At 40.3% G+C, this 18,835-nt stretch overlaps 2 protein-coding genes across 2 annotated transcripts; both read left to right on the top strand.

Annotated features, from left to right (window-relative positions):
* Nucleotides 1-695: 695 nt before the first annotated feature.
* On the top strand, nt 696-5,235 carry LOC133560371 (cornifelin homolog A-like). Its single transcript, XM_061912831.1, has 4 exons — nt 696-766; nt 929-1,043; nt 2,208-2,362; nt 2,461-5,235. The coding sequence occupies exons 1-4, from the start codon at nt 716-718 to the stop codon at nt 2,578-2,580; spliced, it is 441 nt and encodes a 146-aa protein (XP_061768815.1). The 5' UTR covers nt 696-715; the 3' UTR covers nt 2,581-5,235.
* Nucleotides 5,236-7,981: 2,746 nt separating this feature from the next.
* Nucleotides 7,982-12,254, top strand: LOC133559860 (UDP-glucuronosyltransferase 2B31-like). Its single transcript, XM_061911874.1, has 2 exons — nt 7,982-8,056; nt 10,077-12,254. The coding sequence occupies exon 2, from the start codon at nt 10,080-10,082 to the stop codon at nt 11,658-11,660; it is 1,581 nt and encodes a 526-aa protein (XP_061767858.1). The 5' UTR covers nt 7,982-8,056; nt 10,077-10,079; the 3' UTR covers nt 11,661-12,254.
* The last annotated feature ends 6,581 nt before the right edge of the window (nt 12,255-18,835 follow it).

Genomic DNA, 18,835 nt, shown 5'->3' with positions numbered 1-18,835 from the left:
GAGTCCAACCCTCATTATCAGCCCACTGTTAAATGTTTAACAAAAAAGAGACTTTTATTAACACAAGTAGCAAAAATTGGTAACGTTGAGTACTAGTATCGATTCCGATCTACCAGGAATTGGTAACAAATGTAAGCGAGACTATTCCCCAATGACAACTCTTAAAAAGTAGATTTTAGAAAATTATTTAGAAGCTTATTAAAAATAACAGAAAATAAAAATGATCTATGTGTTCGACCCATGAAACGGCATTTTGTTTCAGAGCAATTTAGTCACGTCACGTAAATCATGAATCCTAAACTTTCCAATCAAGTCTTTACTCGTGCGTACTTTATGTTCGGTCCCATAACAGTAATACCAGTGTGAATGCCGCGCAAGCATCTTTTTGTCATTTTTGTTCTGGACCTCAGCCTTTAAAGCCGAATGGAATTTGCACCTGTCCTAATATGATGCTACACCGTGTACACTGCTGGGTTTGACACGTTCTGTCACGTAAAACACTGACTTTAATCATATTGTCCGATCAGCACAAAAAAAGTATTCCTATTTGGTATTCGAGAACAAATTTACACTGACGCACTTTTCAATAAGTATATCTTATCTTAATCTTATCTCAATCGGTCTGCTGGACACGTCCGATTTGGCACGCTATACGACTGGCTTGACCTGTTGGTGCTACACGCATGTCTATAAAATAAGCGCGGCACAGGTGCTCATGCATCAGTCGCCTTCTCTGCAGACCTGGCCACACACAGCGTGCACTCTGGTAAGATGTCCATCGACAGTATCTTGTTTACTTTGACTTTTGGGGGAATTGAATGGCCTATAATGATGCATGCACTGAACTCTTAAAATCAGCCAGATAGGTGATTATTATTTTTATTTTTATTATCAACGCACAACTCTTCCCATGTATTTTCTCCATCAGCCAGCCATGTCTCAACAACTGAGCCAACCCAAGCCCTTCACTATGACCACCATGACGTCCATGTCAAACCAGTGGAGCTCGGGCATTTGCGACTGCTTCCAGGATTTGACTTTTTGTGAGTGAGCCCCTTTGTCCTCGTGCTCGACCAAGTGTGAGCACGAAGCTGATGGCTGGGCCTGATGTAGCCTGCAGGAATGCTGCAGACAGGAGATGGCTGAAGCGTTGAGAATATGCAGGCACTATGATATGATGCCCCATATGATAAAACACTGAACTGCGTGCACTTTTAGGAGCACTAAAAGGCCCTGGGGTAGCAGTGGGAGTGTGATGTGAGAGCAACAGGCAGGAAGGAAAGCTTTTGCTCAAACAAAAGAGTAAAAAGTTGCCAACAGGAAAGTATAACTAAATCCTCAAAAATGTAGCACACAAGGGGCCGCAAGGAGCAAAAGCTTAAAAGCCTGGCGTAGGACGAGAGACACGGCTGAGTGGGGAACCCATGAAGGTGATTGTTAACCAGCTCCAGCTGATCCTCATCACCAGCAGTGGAGATGTTTCAAATATATGTGAGATTTGACAGGGGTCCAAAAAATATTTAAGCATATTTTTGGGCTTAATTAAGCATGTTGAAGCCTTAAAACGGCTGAATAAAACAAAGTAATAATACTACAGTAGTATTGGCCACTAGAGGAGACCAAACTTATCAGATCACACTGTTCAGTATCGTGGGCACCAATTGGCTCAGCCTATGCACGGCAGCATTAATATGTTGGATTAAACTAGCGTAAAGGTGACGGAAGGGTGTTATTTTACGTCAAATGGGCTTTCAAAATGTTAAAAACTGCATTTATAAAGTCACAAATAGGTTAATTATGCTATAGCTAAGCAAATATTTGATTAATATTTTTTCCATTCATCTGATTAAAGAAAAACTCAACTCCATCCCACTTACAGCTTTACAATACTTAGGATAGCAATTTACTGATATATATATATATATATAGGTTGAGGTTACTGTGGTTTATTGGTTATACAGTACACAGTACTAAGTACCAGGGGAGAGCGGAATATACGTTAGGTCAGGAAAACACACAAGAGGCTATATCATCCCAAAATGCCTGTTTCGCAAGTTTCCCTGCTATATATATATATATATATATATATATATATACACACACACACACACACACAGTATACAGCCCAGCCCCCAGCCAAATGGTTTTAACCCAATGCGGCCCCCGGATCAAAAATGACCAATAATGGCACAATGTGTTCTTTACAGGTTGTTTCGCCTGCTGGTGCCTTCCATGCTTCACGTGTAAAACGTCAGTGGATGCCGGAGAGTGTCTCTGTCTACCGCTGCTGGACACCTTTGGGATCATCCCGCCCATAACCACCGCTCTGAGGGTGTCTGTACGTCAGCGCTACAATATCGAGGTAGACAACAACGTCACACTGTCCAAAAAGAAGTTTAGTGGATTTTGGTTGAAGGTGTTATCTTCCTGTTTATCTGACTGGATGTGTTTTGTCCCCAGGGTACAGTCTGCAACGATTGTGTGTACGCTTGTTGCTGCGGGCCATGCTCATGGTGCCAAATAGCCCGAGAGATGCAAGTCAGAAGGAATCCCATAACATTTGTCAACATGGCCGACTGAAGGAAAGGAAGAAGGAGAAAAAAGCGCCCCCAAGCCAATTATTTCGGCGCCATCTTGAAGCCAAAGGCGCTGTGTGTCCATTTCCTTCAGTGCAAGACACTGACAAGATCTGGGATTGCCTCTCTTGGAATGCCACAGAGCAGCTTATTAAAGTTTGGAACATATTTAACAACTATATGGCATGAGAAACTTGACCTCTGTGACATTGCTAGAGTCCTTTGTAAATATTATCAAGCTTTTGTACACTAAGCCATATGTGTCCTAAACCTAAAAATATAAATAAACAAAACAAGAAAACTACAAAAAACAACAGCAAAAAAAAAAAAGACAGGGAATACATTGAAATGTTGGTATTACTCCCACAAAGCTGAGCTCCAGACGGTTTTAAATGTAACCTAAGTCTGAGTGGCTTTTAGACTTACTGTAACCGGTAATAATTTGTGAATACAAACCTACAATAGCATTTGCTTAGGCAAATATTTTTGATTATGTGTTTTACTTACAGATTGACGGATAATTTGCTTTGAAATCATAAGTCAAGGTGACCTGCGACATATTAGGTATTTATGTTTGATAACATGCAGTACATTTTTCTTTCAAAATTGATAGAACAAATACATTTAACCAGAAAGTGCATTCCGTCTTATTTTCATTTATTTGATCATTTCATTTTTATATTTATGGGGGCTGGTCACATTAAATCAGGGGTGTCAAACGTACGACCGGATCAGGCCCGCGAACAGGTTTTATCCGTCCCGCGGGATGAGTTTGCCAACTATAAGAATTAAAGGCCTACTAAAATGAGATTTTCTTATTCAAACGGTCATAGCAGGTCCGTTCTATGTGTCATACTTGATCATTTCGCGATATTGCCATATTTTTGCTGAAAACATTTAGTGGAGAACATCCACGATAAAGTTTGCAACTTTCGGTGCTCAGAGAAAAGCCTTGCCTCTACCGGAAGTCGCAGACGATGATGTCGCAAGTGTGGGGGCTCCTCACATATTCACATTGTTTATAATGAGGAGCCTCCAACAAAAAGTGCTATTCGGACCGAGAAAACAACAATTTTCCAATTAATTTGAGCGAGGAGGAAAGATTTGTGTTTGAGGATATTGATAGCGACGACTAGATTGCATTGGGATTCCGATGTTTTTAGACACATTTAGTAGGATAATTCTGGGAAATCCCTTATCTTTCTATTGTGTTGCTAGTGAGTTAAATAGTACCTGATAGTCGGAGGTGTACGTCCACGGGTGTCTTTAAGCGCAGTGTCTCAGGGGAGTCGACGGCAGCTATGGACGGGGCAAGCTCAGCTTTTCTCTGGTAAGAAGCGACTTTTTAACCACAATTTTCTCACCGAAACCTGCTGTTTGCCATTCTGTCGTGTTTTATGTTCGCTTGACCGCGCTCTGATCCATAGTAAATTTTCACCTCCAGGAATTTTAAACAAGGAATCACCGTGTGTTTGTGTGGCTAAAGGCTAAAGCTTCCCAACTCCATCTTTCTACTTTGACTCCTCCAATATTAATTGAACAAATTGCAAAAGATTCAGCAACACAGTTCTCCAAAATACTGTGTAATTATGCCGTTAAAGCAGACGACATTTAGCTGTGTGTGCGCGCAGCGCTCATACTTCCTAAAAAGCTGTGACGTCTTGCGTACACGTCATCATTACACAACGTTTTCAAGACGAAACTCCCGGGAAATTTAAAATTGCAATTTAGTAAACTAAAAAGGCCGTATTGGCATGTGTTGCAATGTTAATATTTCATCATTGATATATAAACTATCAGACTGCGTGGTCGGTAGTAGTGGGTTTCAGTAGGCCTTTAACCTGAATTTTTTTGAATGAAAGAAACAGCTGTTCTAAATGTGTCCACTGGATGTCGTGATAGCAATTCTTTGTATCTTTGTAGGTGATGCTAGATATGTACAAAATAAACCACATGATGTTAGTACATCAGTCGAGAAAAATTAGCAAACTACATAACTAACAAACTGTAATTTGATTTTGATATAATTTTTTATCTTGATAGATTGAAAATTAACTGACTGTTGAACATTATCACATAATATTTCAGAAAGTATGAATGACGAAAAATAAAAGGTAGAATATTAGATTAACCGCAACAGGTAAGTGTAAAAAAACAACAACCCAACATTATAATTCGTACAATTTTAGAATGTGCTTGTTCTATTTTTAAACAAAGAAAACACTCTAAAGTTGTCTTTATTTTTAAGTTACCGTGCCGTGATTTTACCAGTTTGGCCCACTTGGGTGTAGATTATTTTCCATGTGATCCCCGATCTAAAATGAGTTTAACACCCCTGCATTAAATAATTTAGAGGGTCACTTTAATGATTAAGAAGCTCACTTTAATGATTTGGCATGCCAGATCTGGCATGCCTTTGAGTTTGAAAACTGTGCTTTAAAGCTTTGATGTGCAACTCGCATGGTAGTTTCTAATGACATGCTAAATTACTATGTTGCTTTTGTTATATAGGGGTCCCTAATCAATAGCTTTGCTTTGGGCCCCGAAATGACTAAATACGCCCCTGGTTAACAGCCACAGGTGAGAGTACTTGATCTGCAAAGAAAAGTTTGAAACTGTACTGGGCTCATATATACCAAATAAACTAACCATTAAAACATTTGCACTTTTCTACTACGGCTGGGACATAATATTGTATATCTTTATATGTCATGATTGCTATGTCTGGTTTAAGTCAGGACCCCAGGATGCAGGCGCATGAAAGAAGCCCTTTTTATTCGTAAAAACGCAGGCAACACATAAAAAAGCAAGATCTGATGCTGGGAAAGGCACAAAGAGTAAAATGTGAGTGAAAAGCAAAGCAAACACAGCAAAATACAAAGAACAGGGCTGGCATAAGAAGCATCCTGATTGGCAACCTGGGACGAGTGTTTCCTGATTGCAAATCAGGGACAGGTGAGGGAGCCAGCGCTCAGACCAGAGGAGTGGTGGTAAAAGGAGGCAAACAGGAATTGGAACATAAAATAAGAGCGCGAGACAGGAAATAATACATAATACAAGAAACTAATGATAGCGGTGGTGACATGTCTATATTATCTAAAAAATAAATCAAAATCAGCATTAAGGGTTTGAATTGGGGGTTATCTAACCATAAATGATTCCTGGGCGCGGCACCGCTGCTGCTCACTGCTCCCCTCACCTCCCAGGGGGTGATCAAGGGTGATGGGTCAAATGCAGAGAATAATTTCGCCACATCTAGTATGTGTGTGACAATCATTGGTACTTTAACCTTAACTCTAACTTAAAATGGGACACCTTTAACACAGAGCTGAGATCAAGGCTGTTTTATATTGTACGACATATTTGTATGCATGTTTTTTCCAAGATGGCGCTGCTGTAGTGGCTGCTGTAGGCAGGAGCTCTGTGCTCTTGTATCATCCTTTTGTGTTTCCCTCTTGTTTTCATGTGTTATTATATTTTTTGGCCTTTTGGTCCGGGACCCTTTGGGACTGTGTGACAAGGGGTGTCACTTTCGTGACCTCTGTGGTGCTTTTTTTGTGGACTTCTGGATCTGCCTCCCGGGAGCCTTTTGGCCATGGAGACTAGCTGCTGGGTCTCTGCCACACCGGAGTCGCTTTGGAGGGACTGGAGGAGATGCGGATGAGGGGACAGGGCTGCGGAGCTGGCACTGAGCGCTGGGACGGAGAGGCTTCGCGGTGTCTTGGCTGGGTGAGCAGGTGTCGGACACCTCAGTCACCTTGGACGTATCATCGTTCATCCATGCGGACTGGACACTGGCCGAGAGTGGAGTTGGCTGTCTTGGTTGCTTTGTTGGGTCTGCTCCTGTCTCTGGCCATCCTCCCTCCACCCCAGCGGACGATGGCGTGGAACACCGCAGAGGCCACCACAGTGGATATGTTTCTTTTACTTTTTATTCATAGCTGTATGTAGAAGTGTCTAGTTGTATCTGCTGCTTTAATGTCTTTAATATCCTATGTGTTCTTTGATGTTTGATGTCTCCCTCTTACACACATGTAAGAGGGATGTGTACTATGGCTATGAGTTGTTGTTTTTTTCCCTTGGCCTCAGTCTGCACCCACTCTCCAGGGCCCAGGCTAAGACCGATTTTTTTATTTTATTTTAATCTTCTATTTTTTTCTCCCCCCCTTGTTTACCTGTATCTCATCTTTTTTTGTAAGGGGCGCTGGAAGCCGGCAGACCCGTCAGCGATCCTGTTCTGTCTCCCTTTAATGTTTGTCTGATCTTGAATGGGATTGTGCTGAAAATTGTAATTTTCCTGAAGGAACTCTCCTGACGGAATAAATAAAGTACTATCTAATCTAATCTAATCTAATGTCAACATTGGATCAGTTTTAGCCTTTTTTCTATAATTATAAATCCGAAGTAATTATCAACATGATGAATGTATTCGGCCTTGAGTTGGTAAAGTACACATATTTTTGTCCTACTTTGGCCAATCCCGTTCATTCACAAATATTCTCTCCTAAACTGCTCCTGCTATGGGGATAGCACCTAATTTGCGATAAAGATGTTGCATTGGATGTCATTAGATTGGGGGCCTATGTGTCCATATCAACCATGACTTAAAGTTCCACGGCATGGATGGAACTTTCCAGAGCTGTCTCTGGAGGGGAGTCGCCGGGGGGGGATGCGTAAACACAGCATCGTGTGAAATACCAGCAAAATCTTTGTGTCATAAAAAGTGACTCATGCCTGGAAAACAAATGAGCGTCGGTGGGTGTCGGAGGACTACGTGGGGATTGTAAATGAGCCACGATCTTGAGGCCGGGGACAATTGCAGGAAGGAAGCGCCTGTGAAGCGGCGAGCGTCCCAGGAGCTTGTTGGCTTCCAGACCGACCTTGAAAAGGTGCAAGGAAATGTCATTATTATTATTATTATTATTATTATTATTGATATTGTTGTTTTCAGAGCATTTTTTTGACACGACATCCCACGTTTTGTCTGCTTCGTCGCTATATATTGAATATATTTATGACTATTTTCATCTTTATGGAATATATGTTTTCACAAACACTTTCATATGATGACACAACACAAGGTCACGAAAGACACCCTCAGACTTCATTTTCTCAAGGGCGCCACCTACAGCTTGCACAATACTAATAGAACAGACCAATGCACAAATGTTTCTTTCCAGGTATACAGGCAGGTTCATCCGAGGTCACCATGGCAACAAAAGAGACCCCAAGTCTGTTTTAAAGGAAGAATTTTAAGTGATTCCAGACGTGTTGTCTAACTTGCGTAAAAAGACGGTGCTAACACCTACTGCACCCACAACAGTTAAGGTTGCTAAACTGATAACCCGCCAATGTGGACTTTGACCCTGCAGGTCAGGCGCTGTGTGACATTATTGCAGCCGTTTGGTGTTACATTGAATACATCTTGCAGGACCTCAGGAGGCCAACTTGTGGATTCTGATACAACAAACCCAACTGAGGTGAGATTTTTGAACATATTACACCAAAAATGACTGTGTTGTTCCTTTTTATTGAATCATTCCAATTGCCCATTATCTAATCTCGGAAGAATCCCTCAGGCATGTCGAGAGCACATAGTCAATAAAAGAAAAAGGGAAACAAACAGCATTCAAAAATTGACCTGCTGTTGTGTAATGTTTGTCGTCAGGTGTTCAAAGTAATGCAAAAAATGAGTCATGTAAAATAAATACACCGCGGTAAATACAACAACTTGTTTCCTCAGGAGCAAAAATATCTTATTTTTTACACAAAAAAGGATCTATTGTTTGAAAAGTATATATCCAGATTTTTGTAAATAATTACAAAACCACAATATATTAAAAATATTCGTCATAAATTAAGAATAAAACCGGTTCCCTGACTTTCTAAATTTAACAACACGTCCACACATAAAAAATGTAAGTTAAAGTTAAAGTACCAATGATTGTCACACACACTTGAGGTGTGGTGAAATTACCCTCTGCATTTAGACTTAGACTTAGACTTAGACTTCCTTTTTATTGTCATTCAAATTCGAACTTTACAGTACAAATAAGAACAACATTTAGTTTCATTTGCTTTTGGTAGTGCAGGATAAAAATAAAAAATAAATCAATAAGGTGCAGATATAAATAAATAGATTACTGTACAGACAATTACATTGCACTTTTTCACATGCGTCCATGTTTATGGATGTATGTTATATTGTCTTTTTTATTCCAGCAAGTTAATCCATTTTGGGGGGAGTTGAGGGAATAATTTAATTATGATGCGTTCAAGAGTCTTACAACCAGAGGGAAAAAGCTGTTACAGAACCTGGAGGTTCTGCTAAGGAGGCTGCGGAACCTATTCCTAGAGTCCAGCAGTGAAAACAGTCCTTGATGGGGGTAGGAGGAGTCTTTGCAGAATTTCTGTGCCCTGGTCAGGCAGCGGCTTTTTGCGCTCTCCTGGATAGGAGGAAGAGGAGTCCTGATAATCTTTTCCGCCGTCCTCACCACTCTCTGGAGAGACTTCCAGTCTGAGGCATTGCAGGCTCCAGTCCAGACAGAGATGCTGCATTTGACCCATCACCCTTGTTCACCCCCTGGGAGGCGAAGGGAGCAGTGAGCAGCAGCGGTGGCTGCGCCCGAAAATAGTTTTTGGTGATTTAACCCCCAATTCCAACCCTTGATGCTGAGTACCAAGCAGGGAGGTAATGGGTCCCATTTTTATAGTCTTTGGTATGAACTCACGACCTATCGATCTCTACAGTATATGTATAATACTTATTTTAAGGAAAAATAAATTAATTAATAATAAGGGGCCACACTGTGACCGAGTGCAGAGCTGTCCAAAATATGGCCGTTTTTGGCCCACAGCCGGTTTTTCATTTGCCTCTCGGCATATCATAAAAAAATAAAAAAATAAAAAAAGACAGAAAAGTGAAATAATTATGGATGAGGTGTCTGTTTTTTTAGGGTTGATCTCCTTTTTACATGGAATAGGAATCATTAAATTTCTGCTTAAAAGAATGATAACATTGGAAAAACTTACAATGTTATGTTAAACACAGACCAATAGAGAGGAATAATCCTAAATCTAGAATATGTTAAAACATTTTGCTTAAATCTAGCCTCATAAAAGTACATTTTATCTTAATTTATGAATCTAATAGGAACATGTAGCTTAATCTTACTTTGTATCAATGACATTTTATTTAAATCTTGTTATGTGATAAGAACAATTTGCTTAAACTTAGGCAGATTTCTCGATTTCATATGTTCTTAAAATCACAAGAAAAATATTCTCGTTTTAGGAATTCCAGCAAAGCATATTTTGCTTACCATGTTATTAACAACACCTTTTCACTTGAAATGGGAAAAGCTGTCTCTTTTTAGGATAATTTGAGTTTGTTTAAAGTGTAACTGTTTTATTGTTCAAATGTGTATTTAATGACTCAGCGGCATACATGTCAACACGTTCAAAAATGAATTGTGTCTTATGTCTTATCTTTGCTGCCAGGAAATGTCCAACATCTTTCCAGTGCTCCTTGCACTTCTTGGCTTCCTGTCCCCCGGGCCTGCTGGCTGCAGCAGGATCCTGGTGGTGCCGGTGGACGGTAGCCACTGGATCAACATGGAGGTGATCCTCAAGGAGCTGCACTCCCGAGGCCACCTCCTCACCGTGCTGCACTCCCCCCACAGCTGGTACATTCCCACTAATGCCTCCTTCTACACGTCCATCACCATGCCCATGTTGGAGGACGGCACCAAAAAGAACTTCTACAATAGGATCCTTGTGGATGTTATCGAATGCCGCAAGTCCACCAACTTCCTGAAGACGTTTTGCCAGCAGCGCATTATTACAAAAATGCTGTCAGCAGGTCACGGTCTTCTCGCCGCGGCCGTCGGCAAGATGTTGGATGATCTGGTTTTTGTAAAGAAGCTTCAGGATGCCAAGTTTGATCTCATGTTGACTGACCCAGGCCTGACTGTGGGGGTGCTCCTGGGAAAATACCTCAAATTGCCAATGGTCTTCAATGTACGCTGGATTAATAATGGAGAGAGCCACTTCGTTACGTCCCCTTCCCCAGTCTCCTTTGTCCCTGTGTCCGGAAGTGAACTACATGACCAAATGGATTTTCAGGGAAGGCTGAAGAATATGCTGCATTACCTTTATAGTGTTATTGAGTTGTACTTTTACATAAACCCAAAGTACTCGGATCTCTTCCAGAGGCACTTCCCACCTGGAACAGACTTGCTGTCTTTAGAACGTGCGGCAGATATCTGGCTGGTGAGGTCCAATTTCGTCTTTGAATTTCCTCGCCCAACAATGCCTAACGTAGTCTACATCGGCGGGTTTCAGTGCAAAAAAGCTCGGCCCCTTCCTACTGATTTGGAGGCCTTCATGCAGAGCTCCGGGGAACACGGGGTGGTGGTCATGTCCTTGGGGACACTGGTCTCTGCTCTGCCTCGAGAGGTCACTGAAGCTATCGCGGCTGCGTTTGCTCAGCTGCCTCAAAAGGTGATCTGGAGGATCAAGGGAGAAAAGCCTTCATCTTTGGGGAACAACACTCTGTTGGTGGACTGGCTGCCTCAGAACGACCTTCTGGGCCACTCCAAAACACGGGCGTTTGTTGCCCACGGGGGCACCAATGGCATGTATGAGGCCATTTACCACGGGGTTCCGGTTGTAGGTCTGCCGCTGCTCTTTGACCAGTTTGATAACGTCCTCCGGCTGAAGGTACGTGGGGCTGCCCGGGTGCTGGAGGCAGAATCGCTCAACCAGGAAGACTTCCTTGAGGCTATTAAAGACATTCTGGAAACTCCGTCATACCGCGACAACATACGCAGACTCTCACGTCTCCACAACGACAACCTCATGTCTCCATTGGACGAGGCCATCTTTTGGATTGAGTACGTCCTCAGGCACCAAGGAGCGCCCCATTTGCAGCCGGCATCATACAGCCTGGCCTGGTACTCCTACCTTTGCCTGGACGTGCTTCTTGTCTTGGCTGCTGTCATCATAGCCTTTATATGGACCTCCGTCTTCATCTGTAAGACCTTTTGCTGCCGAAGGTTGAGGAGGAAGATTAAAGCAGAATAATTAGTTGTGTCTAATAAACCTGAGCACCCGTTTTTGTTTATTGATGTCATTGTCAGTAGGCGCAAATTGAGCATTTTGCTAAACATTTACTCTACATTGGTACAGAAGACGGACAAGTCAAGGTCTTTGGTGTGTGTGGTGAGAGTGTTAGTGAGTCATCATGTTGGACTTTGTCGATAACTCAGACTGGCTGCACTTTCAAGGGGGTGATTGGATATGAATGAATGACTGGACACAAACAAGCTCTCCCTTTTACACCACGTGGTAAAAAACACTTCCTTAGAGCCATTGTCTCCATGCAGTTATTCTTCCCACGAAACAATTTCAATTGTATGTTCCTTTCCTGAGGTCCCTAAGCAAAGTTCATAACAATTACTAAAAGGTTATGTTCACAGTCAAAGGCAATTCGCTTTTTTTTTTTTAATCCGGCTGAAATAAACACACGCTGAGAAACAGCTCCGTACCTGCCTACTTTATGGGTTCTAGATAAACCTATGGATAACGGAGACACATATAATAGTCTCCTTTTCAGGTGAGAGAGGACGCTAAAGGCAGTGCATTTAAGGCACGGCCCCAATATATTTGTCCGGGTGGAAATCGGGAAGAAAATTCGGGAGAATGGTTGCCTCGGGAGATTTTCGGGAGGGGCACTGAAATTCGGGAGTCACCCGGGAAAATCGAGAGGGTAAGCAAGAATGGGGTCAGCCAGTGCGGCTGTGCCAGATGTACGTTGGTAAACCTCACTCTCTAGTGCTGGCTGCTAGGCTGCCAGCTTTGACTTTCTGTCCAGCGGTCAGCACACTCACCTCTCAATACCAACAACCAGGGAGTAAGTCCCTATGCGGAATGTGGTTAAAAAGACACAGGGGCCAAACCACCTGGGCTACATATGCACTAAATGAGTCAGATTTGTCAAATAATTTCCTTTCTTCTATTTTCACACCTACATGTGAAGTCCTAGATTCCATGCTGTATATCTCTAATGCGACAGTAAAGAAAAAGAATGCTATGTGCTAATAAGCTAGCGCAAGTAACATTTAAGCTTTGTATCTAACAAATACATTTTTCCACAGCTAGTTGGTGTTTGTAATGTTGTATTGTGTTAAAATGAAACTTGTGGTTATTATGATCATCAGAGATATAAAAAAAAAACGCTATTTAGTCAACTGTTTTAGGAGGTATCTGTTCACCAGTTCTCTCAAACAGCCGGGATGTGCTGACGTCATGTCACAGAATTAAAATTTCTTTTTAGGGAACATTATGACACTTATTAAACAAGCAGGTTTCTATTTTATCAAGTACTTTAAAACACTGACCTATTTCAGCTTATAAAACAGTCCTTTCCACCACCTGCTTGTTGTACCCCACCAGGTAAGCTCCAATTTATTAGTGAAATGGTTTCAAACGACACGAGGGCTTAAGTTGGATTGGTGAAACTGGGTCATGTGACTGTGCCTGTTGGAGGAAGGCTTGCTGACAAATGAACACGTCTTTGCAAGGCCTAATCAATAGATTAGATATTAATTGTGATATAAACACATGTAACGATCGGAATGAAACTCAATGTAACGGAGTAAAAGTAATATTTCTTCTTCACAAAAATACTCAAATAAAAGTAAAAAGTGTGTTGCATTGAAACTACACTGACAAGTACATTTTATTTAAAAATGTACTTAAGTAACCATTTATTTATTGAATCAAAAATACTGTACTTCCATGACATAGTGAAATTGCAAACAGCTAAAATTATACACAAAGCAAACTATAACCTGCTACCCAAGAATATACAACAATCTTTCTCAAAATTGAGGAGAAATATAATCTTAGAGAAAAATGTAATTTAAAACAATTGTATGCACGTACAACACTTAAGATCTTCAGTATATCTGTATGTGGAATTAAATTGTGGAATGGATTAAGCAAAGCAACCAAACAATGTACTAACATGATCCACTCCAAGAAACTTTTCAAACTTAAAGTGTTTACAAAGTACAAAGAAGAAGAACCATGATTAACTTTCTGAATTTATTTCATCCATCCATCCGTTATTTTTTAAATAATCTTACTTATCTCATCAAATGAAATGTAACTTACATCACAGAGTATCATTTATTTATTTACTGTATTTATTTATTTTTATTGTGATTAATTATGGAGTATACTGTGAATTGAGAACAAATGAAGTGAACAAAAGTTTTAGCAACTGTAATGTAAAATTTTCGAACATGTTGAAAAGAGAAACTGAAAATCGTGATGTATCATGTTGTATGCATGCATTGTCCAAATAAACTCAAACTCAAACTCAAATGTAACTGTTAATGTAGCGCGTTACTACTCACCTCTGCAATACGACAACATAAAGCCACAACACAACCACTTTAAGCCATAAAACGGCAACAAAAAGCCACAATACCACAACATAAAGCCACAACACAACTACGTTCAGCCATTGTACAACAACAACAAAGCCACAACACAACTACAAACCCCATTTCCATATGAATTGGGAAATTGTGTTAGATGTAAATATAAACGTAATACAATGATTTGCAAATCCTTTTCAACCCATATTCAATTGAATGCACTACAAAGACAATATATTTGATGTTGAAACTCGAACTTTTTTTTTTTTTTTGCAAATAATAATTAACTTAGAATTTCATGGCTGCAACACATGCCAAAGTAGTTGGGAAAAGACATGTTTACCACTGTGTTACATCACCTTTTCTTTTAACAACACTCAATAAACATCTGGGAACTGAGGAAATTAATTGTTAAAGCTTTGAAAGTGGAATTCTTTACCATTCTTGCTTGATGTACAGCTTAAGTTGTTCAACAGGGGGTCTTGTTGTCGTATTTTACGCTTCATAATGCGCCACACATTTTCGATGGGAGACAGGTCTGGACTGCAGGCGGGCCAGGAAAGTACCTGCATTCTTTTACTACGAAGCCACGCTGTTGTAACACGTGGCTTGGCATTGTTTTGCTGAAATAAGCAGGGACGTTCATGATAGCGTTGCTTGGATGACAACATATGTTGCTCCAAAACCTGTGTGGACCTTTCAGCATTAATGGTGCCTTCACAGATGTGTAAGTTACCCATGCCTTGGGCACTAATACACCCCCATACCATCACAGATGCTGGCTTTTCAACTTTACGCCTATAACAATCCGGATAGTTATTTTACTCTTTGTTCCGGAGGACACCACGTCCACAGTTTCCAAATATAATTTCAAATGTGGACTCGTCAGACCAAAGAACACTTATCCACTTTGCATCAGTCCATCTTAGATGAGCTCAGGCCCAGCAAAACAGGTGGCGTTTGTTTGTGTTGTTGATAAATGGCTTTCGCTTTGCATAGTAGAGTTTTAAATTGCACTTACAGATGTAGCGACCAACTGTAGTTACTGACAGTGGTTGTATGAAGCAGTGATTTCTCCAGATTCTCTGAACCTTTTGATGATTTTACGGACCGTAGATGGTAAAATCCGTAAATTCCTTGCAATAGCTCGTTGAGAAATGTTGTTCTAAAACTGTTTGACAATTTGCTTACAAATTGGTGACCCTCGCCCCATCCTTGTTTGTGAATTACTTAGAATTTCATGGAAGCTGCTTTTATACCCAATCATAGCACCCACCTGTTCCCAATTAGCCTAAACACCTGTGGGATGTTCTAAATAAGTGTTTGATGAGCATTCCTCAACTTTATCAGTATTTATTGCCACCTTTCCCAACTTCTTTGTCACATGTTGCTGGCATCAAATTCTAAAGTTAAAGATTATTTGCAAAAAAAAAATGTTTATCAGTTTGAACATCAAATATTTTGTCTTTTTAGCATATTCAACTGAATATGGGTTGAAAATGATTTGCAAATCATTGTATTCCGTTTATATTTACATCTAACACAATTTCCCAACTCATATGGAAACGGGGTTTGTACTTTAAGCCATGTCACAACAACAAAAAGCCACAACACAACCCCATTCAGCCATAATACAACAACATAAAGCCACAACACAACCACTTTAAGCCATTATACAACAACAAAAAGCCACAACACAACCACATTCAGCCATAATACAACAACAAAAAGCCACGACACAACCAATTTCAGCCATAATACAACAACATAAAGCCAAAACACAACTACTTTAAGCCATAATACAACAACATAAAACCACAACACAACCACATTCAGCCATAATAAAAACAACATAAAGCCACAACACAACCACGTTCAGCCATAATACAACAACATAAGCCGCAACACAACCACGTTCAGCCATAATACAACAACATAAAGCCACAACACAACTACTTTAAGCCATAATGCAACAACAAAAAGCCACAACACAACCAATTTCAGCCATAATACAACAACATAAAGCCACAACACAACTACTTTAAGCCATAATACAACAACATAAAGCCACAACACAACCACATTCAGCCATAATAAAAACAACATAAAGCCACAACACAACCACTTTCAGCCATAATACAACAACAAAAAGCCACAACAACCACATTTAGCCATAATACAACAACATAAGCCACAACGGAAACCACGTTCAGCCATAATACAACAACATAAAGCCACTACACTACCACATTCAGCCATAATGCAACAACAAAAAGCCACAACAACCACATTCAGCCATAATGCAACAACATAAAGCCACAACACTACCACATTCAGCCATAATACAACAACAAAAAGCCACAACAACCACATTCAGCCATAATACAACAACATAAAGCCACAACAGAACCTCATTCAGCCATAATACAACAACATAAAGCCACTACACTACCACATTCAGCCATAATACAACAACATAAAGCCACTACACTACCACATTCAGCCATAATACAACAACATAAAGCCACAACAACCACATTCAGCCATAATACAACAACATAAAGCCACAAGACAACCACTTTAAGCCGTAATACATCAACATACTAAAGCCACAACCCAACCATGTTCAGCCATAATTAAAGGGGTTTGAAAATAAAGTTGGTATGGCATAATACAACAACATAACACAATCTCTTTCAGCCATAATACAACAACTTGAAGCAACATTGGAATCGACAAGGTTAGCTGAGCTATTAGCATGCCTGTTCCTGGCTTTTTCTTAGTGTGTAACATATTTACTCTAGTCCTCCTGTTATAATAATGCTTAAAAATTATATTTAAGATACTGAGAAGTGCAGTTTTTCCCCGCAATGGAGATGCTTATTATTAGTTTAGGGGAGTGGCTCCAAACTGTATGGAGGTACACAAATAGCTGCTTGCCCCTATTTTAGCGCGAGCGGATCAGTGTTTATGATCAGCATTAAAAGGCATCAATCAGCAATGGCTGATACCAATCAGTGGGCAATCAATCTGCATAGTTGTGATATTTCTTGGCCACAGTGCATACGTTATCAAAAAGAGACAAACCTAAATCTTTGCCAAAATAGATGGTCACGAAAATAGATAATGGGAGCTAAAATGTGTGCCCTCTTTCTCCAGTTGAATAAAATATTTGAAATTACCACAAATATGCCAGGACTTTGTGTATTTCTTGAATCTCCAGCTCTTAGCTTAGTACGGACTCATCGATCATTTACAAACTGAGTTTGGAGACGAAGTGACGTCAGAAAGAATGCGCCACAGCCAGCTTCATAATAAAGCAGTTTTGTAACTGGGAGCTAACCACTGGAAATATGAAGGCGAGTCATCCAGACATGACCATGTTTCTCCTTTGACATGTAGAGACGCTTGTGGAAATCACACATGAATACCTCAATAGAAGGAAATGTGCGATTGCAGCTATTTGGGATACAACACTTTTCAGACGGCAAGAGAACTTTGAAATGTCCAGGTCAGCTGAGATTCTACTTACCGAAAAACTTTGTCCATTTGTTAAAGGAGAGACATCAAAAATGCGGGCTCCCATAGGTGTGATCAAAAAGGTAGCGTGTGCTTTTTGTTACCTGGCCGTCCAGGGAAGACCACGGAAAACCTTGAATGCATTTGGACATGTAAAGCAGACTGTATTAGTTATTGTCCGCCATGTATGTCGCGGATTCAACGTCTAGGTCCAGAGTATATAAAGTCACCAAAAACAAATGGACAATGAAGGTGAAGGCAAAAACGTGTGGAGTGTTCTGACCAGATATCTAGATTCCTAGATTGATTGATGTAAAATGTTCTTTATCACACTGTTTACTTTCACATGTCCATTAAAGATTTGATTACGCCCCCAGCGACCCTAAAGAGAATAAGCGGTTGGAAATGGATGGATGGATGGATAATTTATGATGGCTCAGGTGTGATTCACTACAATGGGGCCCCACAGCACACTGGATTCCAGTTCATTGAAATACCACAACACTGGATATTGTTCAGACAAGTTAAATTTAATTCAAGAACTGTCACACAAAGCAACACTGGAAGTGACTAAGACGTGCGCATTTTCCACGCATGCGTACTAGGTCACGTTGCGCCGGTGGACGGAGGGGGGGTCTTAAATGGTGGCATTGTGTGCGTGTGGACATGGATAAGGTTATGTGGGAATTACCCACATTCTACACTAAGCCGGCTTAGTGTAGAATGGGCCTTAGACATACCAGAATTAGATAGCTGCTATTGATTCAAAGCCTGGAGAATACAATGACCTGATAAAAGACGATGTTTAAAAGACACCCAGAGAAAACTGACACATACAAACTCCACACATGAAAATCCTCAAACTCCTGACTGTGCGACCTACACGCTAACACCAATATCACAATACAGTCCTGTTATCAATCTTTGATGGATACATCACAAGGAACAAAATAAATAATGAATGTGTATAATAATAATATTCCTCACTAGACTTTCAATATTTCAACTTAAAACAAGAGCACCGTATTATTGTACTGAGGTAGGACGATTGTTACTTTAGAACAGTGGTTCTCAATCTTTTTTCGGTGATGTACCCCCTGTGAACATTTTTTTAATTCAAGTGCCCCCTAATCAGAGCAAAGCATTTTTGGTTGAAAAAAAGAGATAAAAAAGTAAAATACAGCACTATGTCATCAGTTTCTGATTTATTAAATTGTATAACAGTTTAAAATATTGCTTATTTGTAGTGGTCTTTCTTGAAGATAAACAAATAACTAAAAACTTGTTGAAAAA

The sequence above is a fragment of the Nerophis ophidion genome, linkage group LG10 (genome assembly GCF_033978795.1).
Source record: "Nerophis ophidion isolate RoL-2023_Sa linkage group LG10, RoL_Noph_v1.0, whole genome shotgun sequence".
NCBI lineage: Eukaryota > Metazoa > Chordata > Actinopteri > Syngnathiformes > Syngnathidae > Nerophis > Nerophis ophidion.
This window is presented reverse-complemented; position numbering and strand designations above follow the sequence as displayed.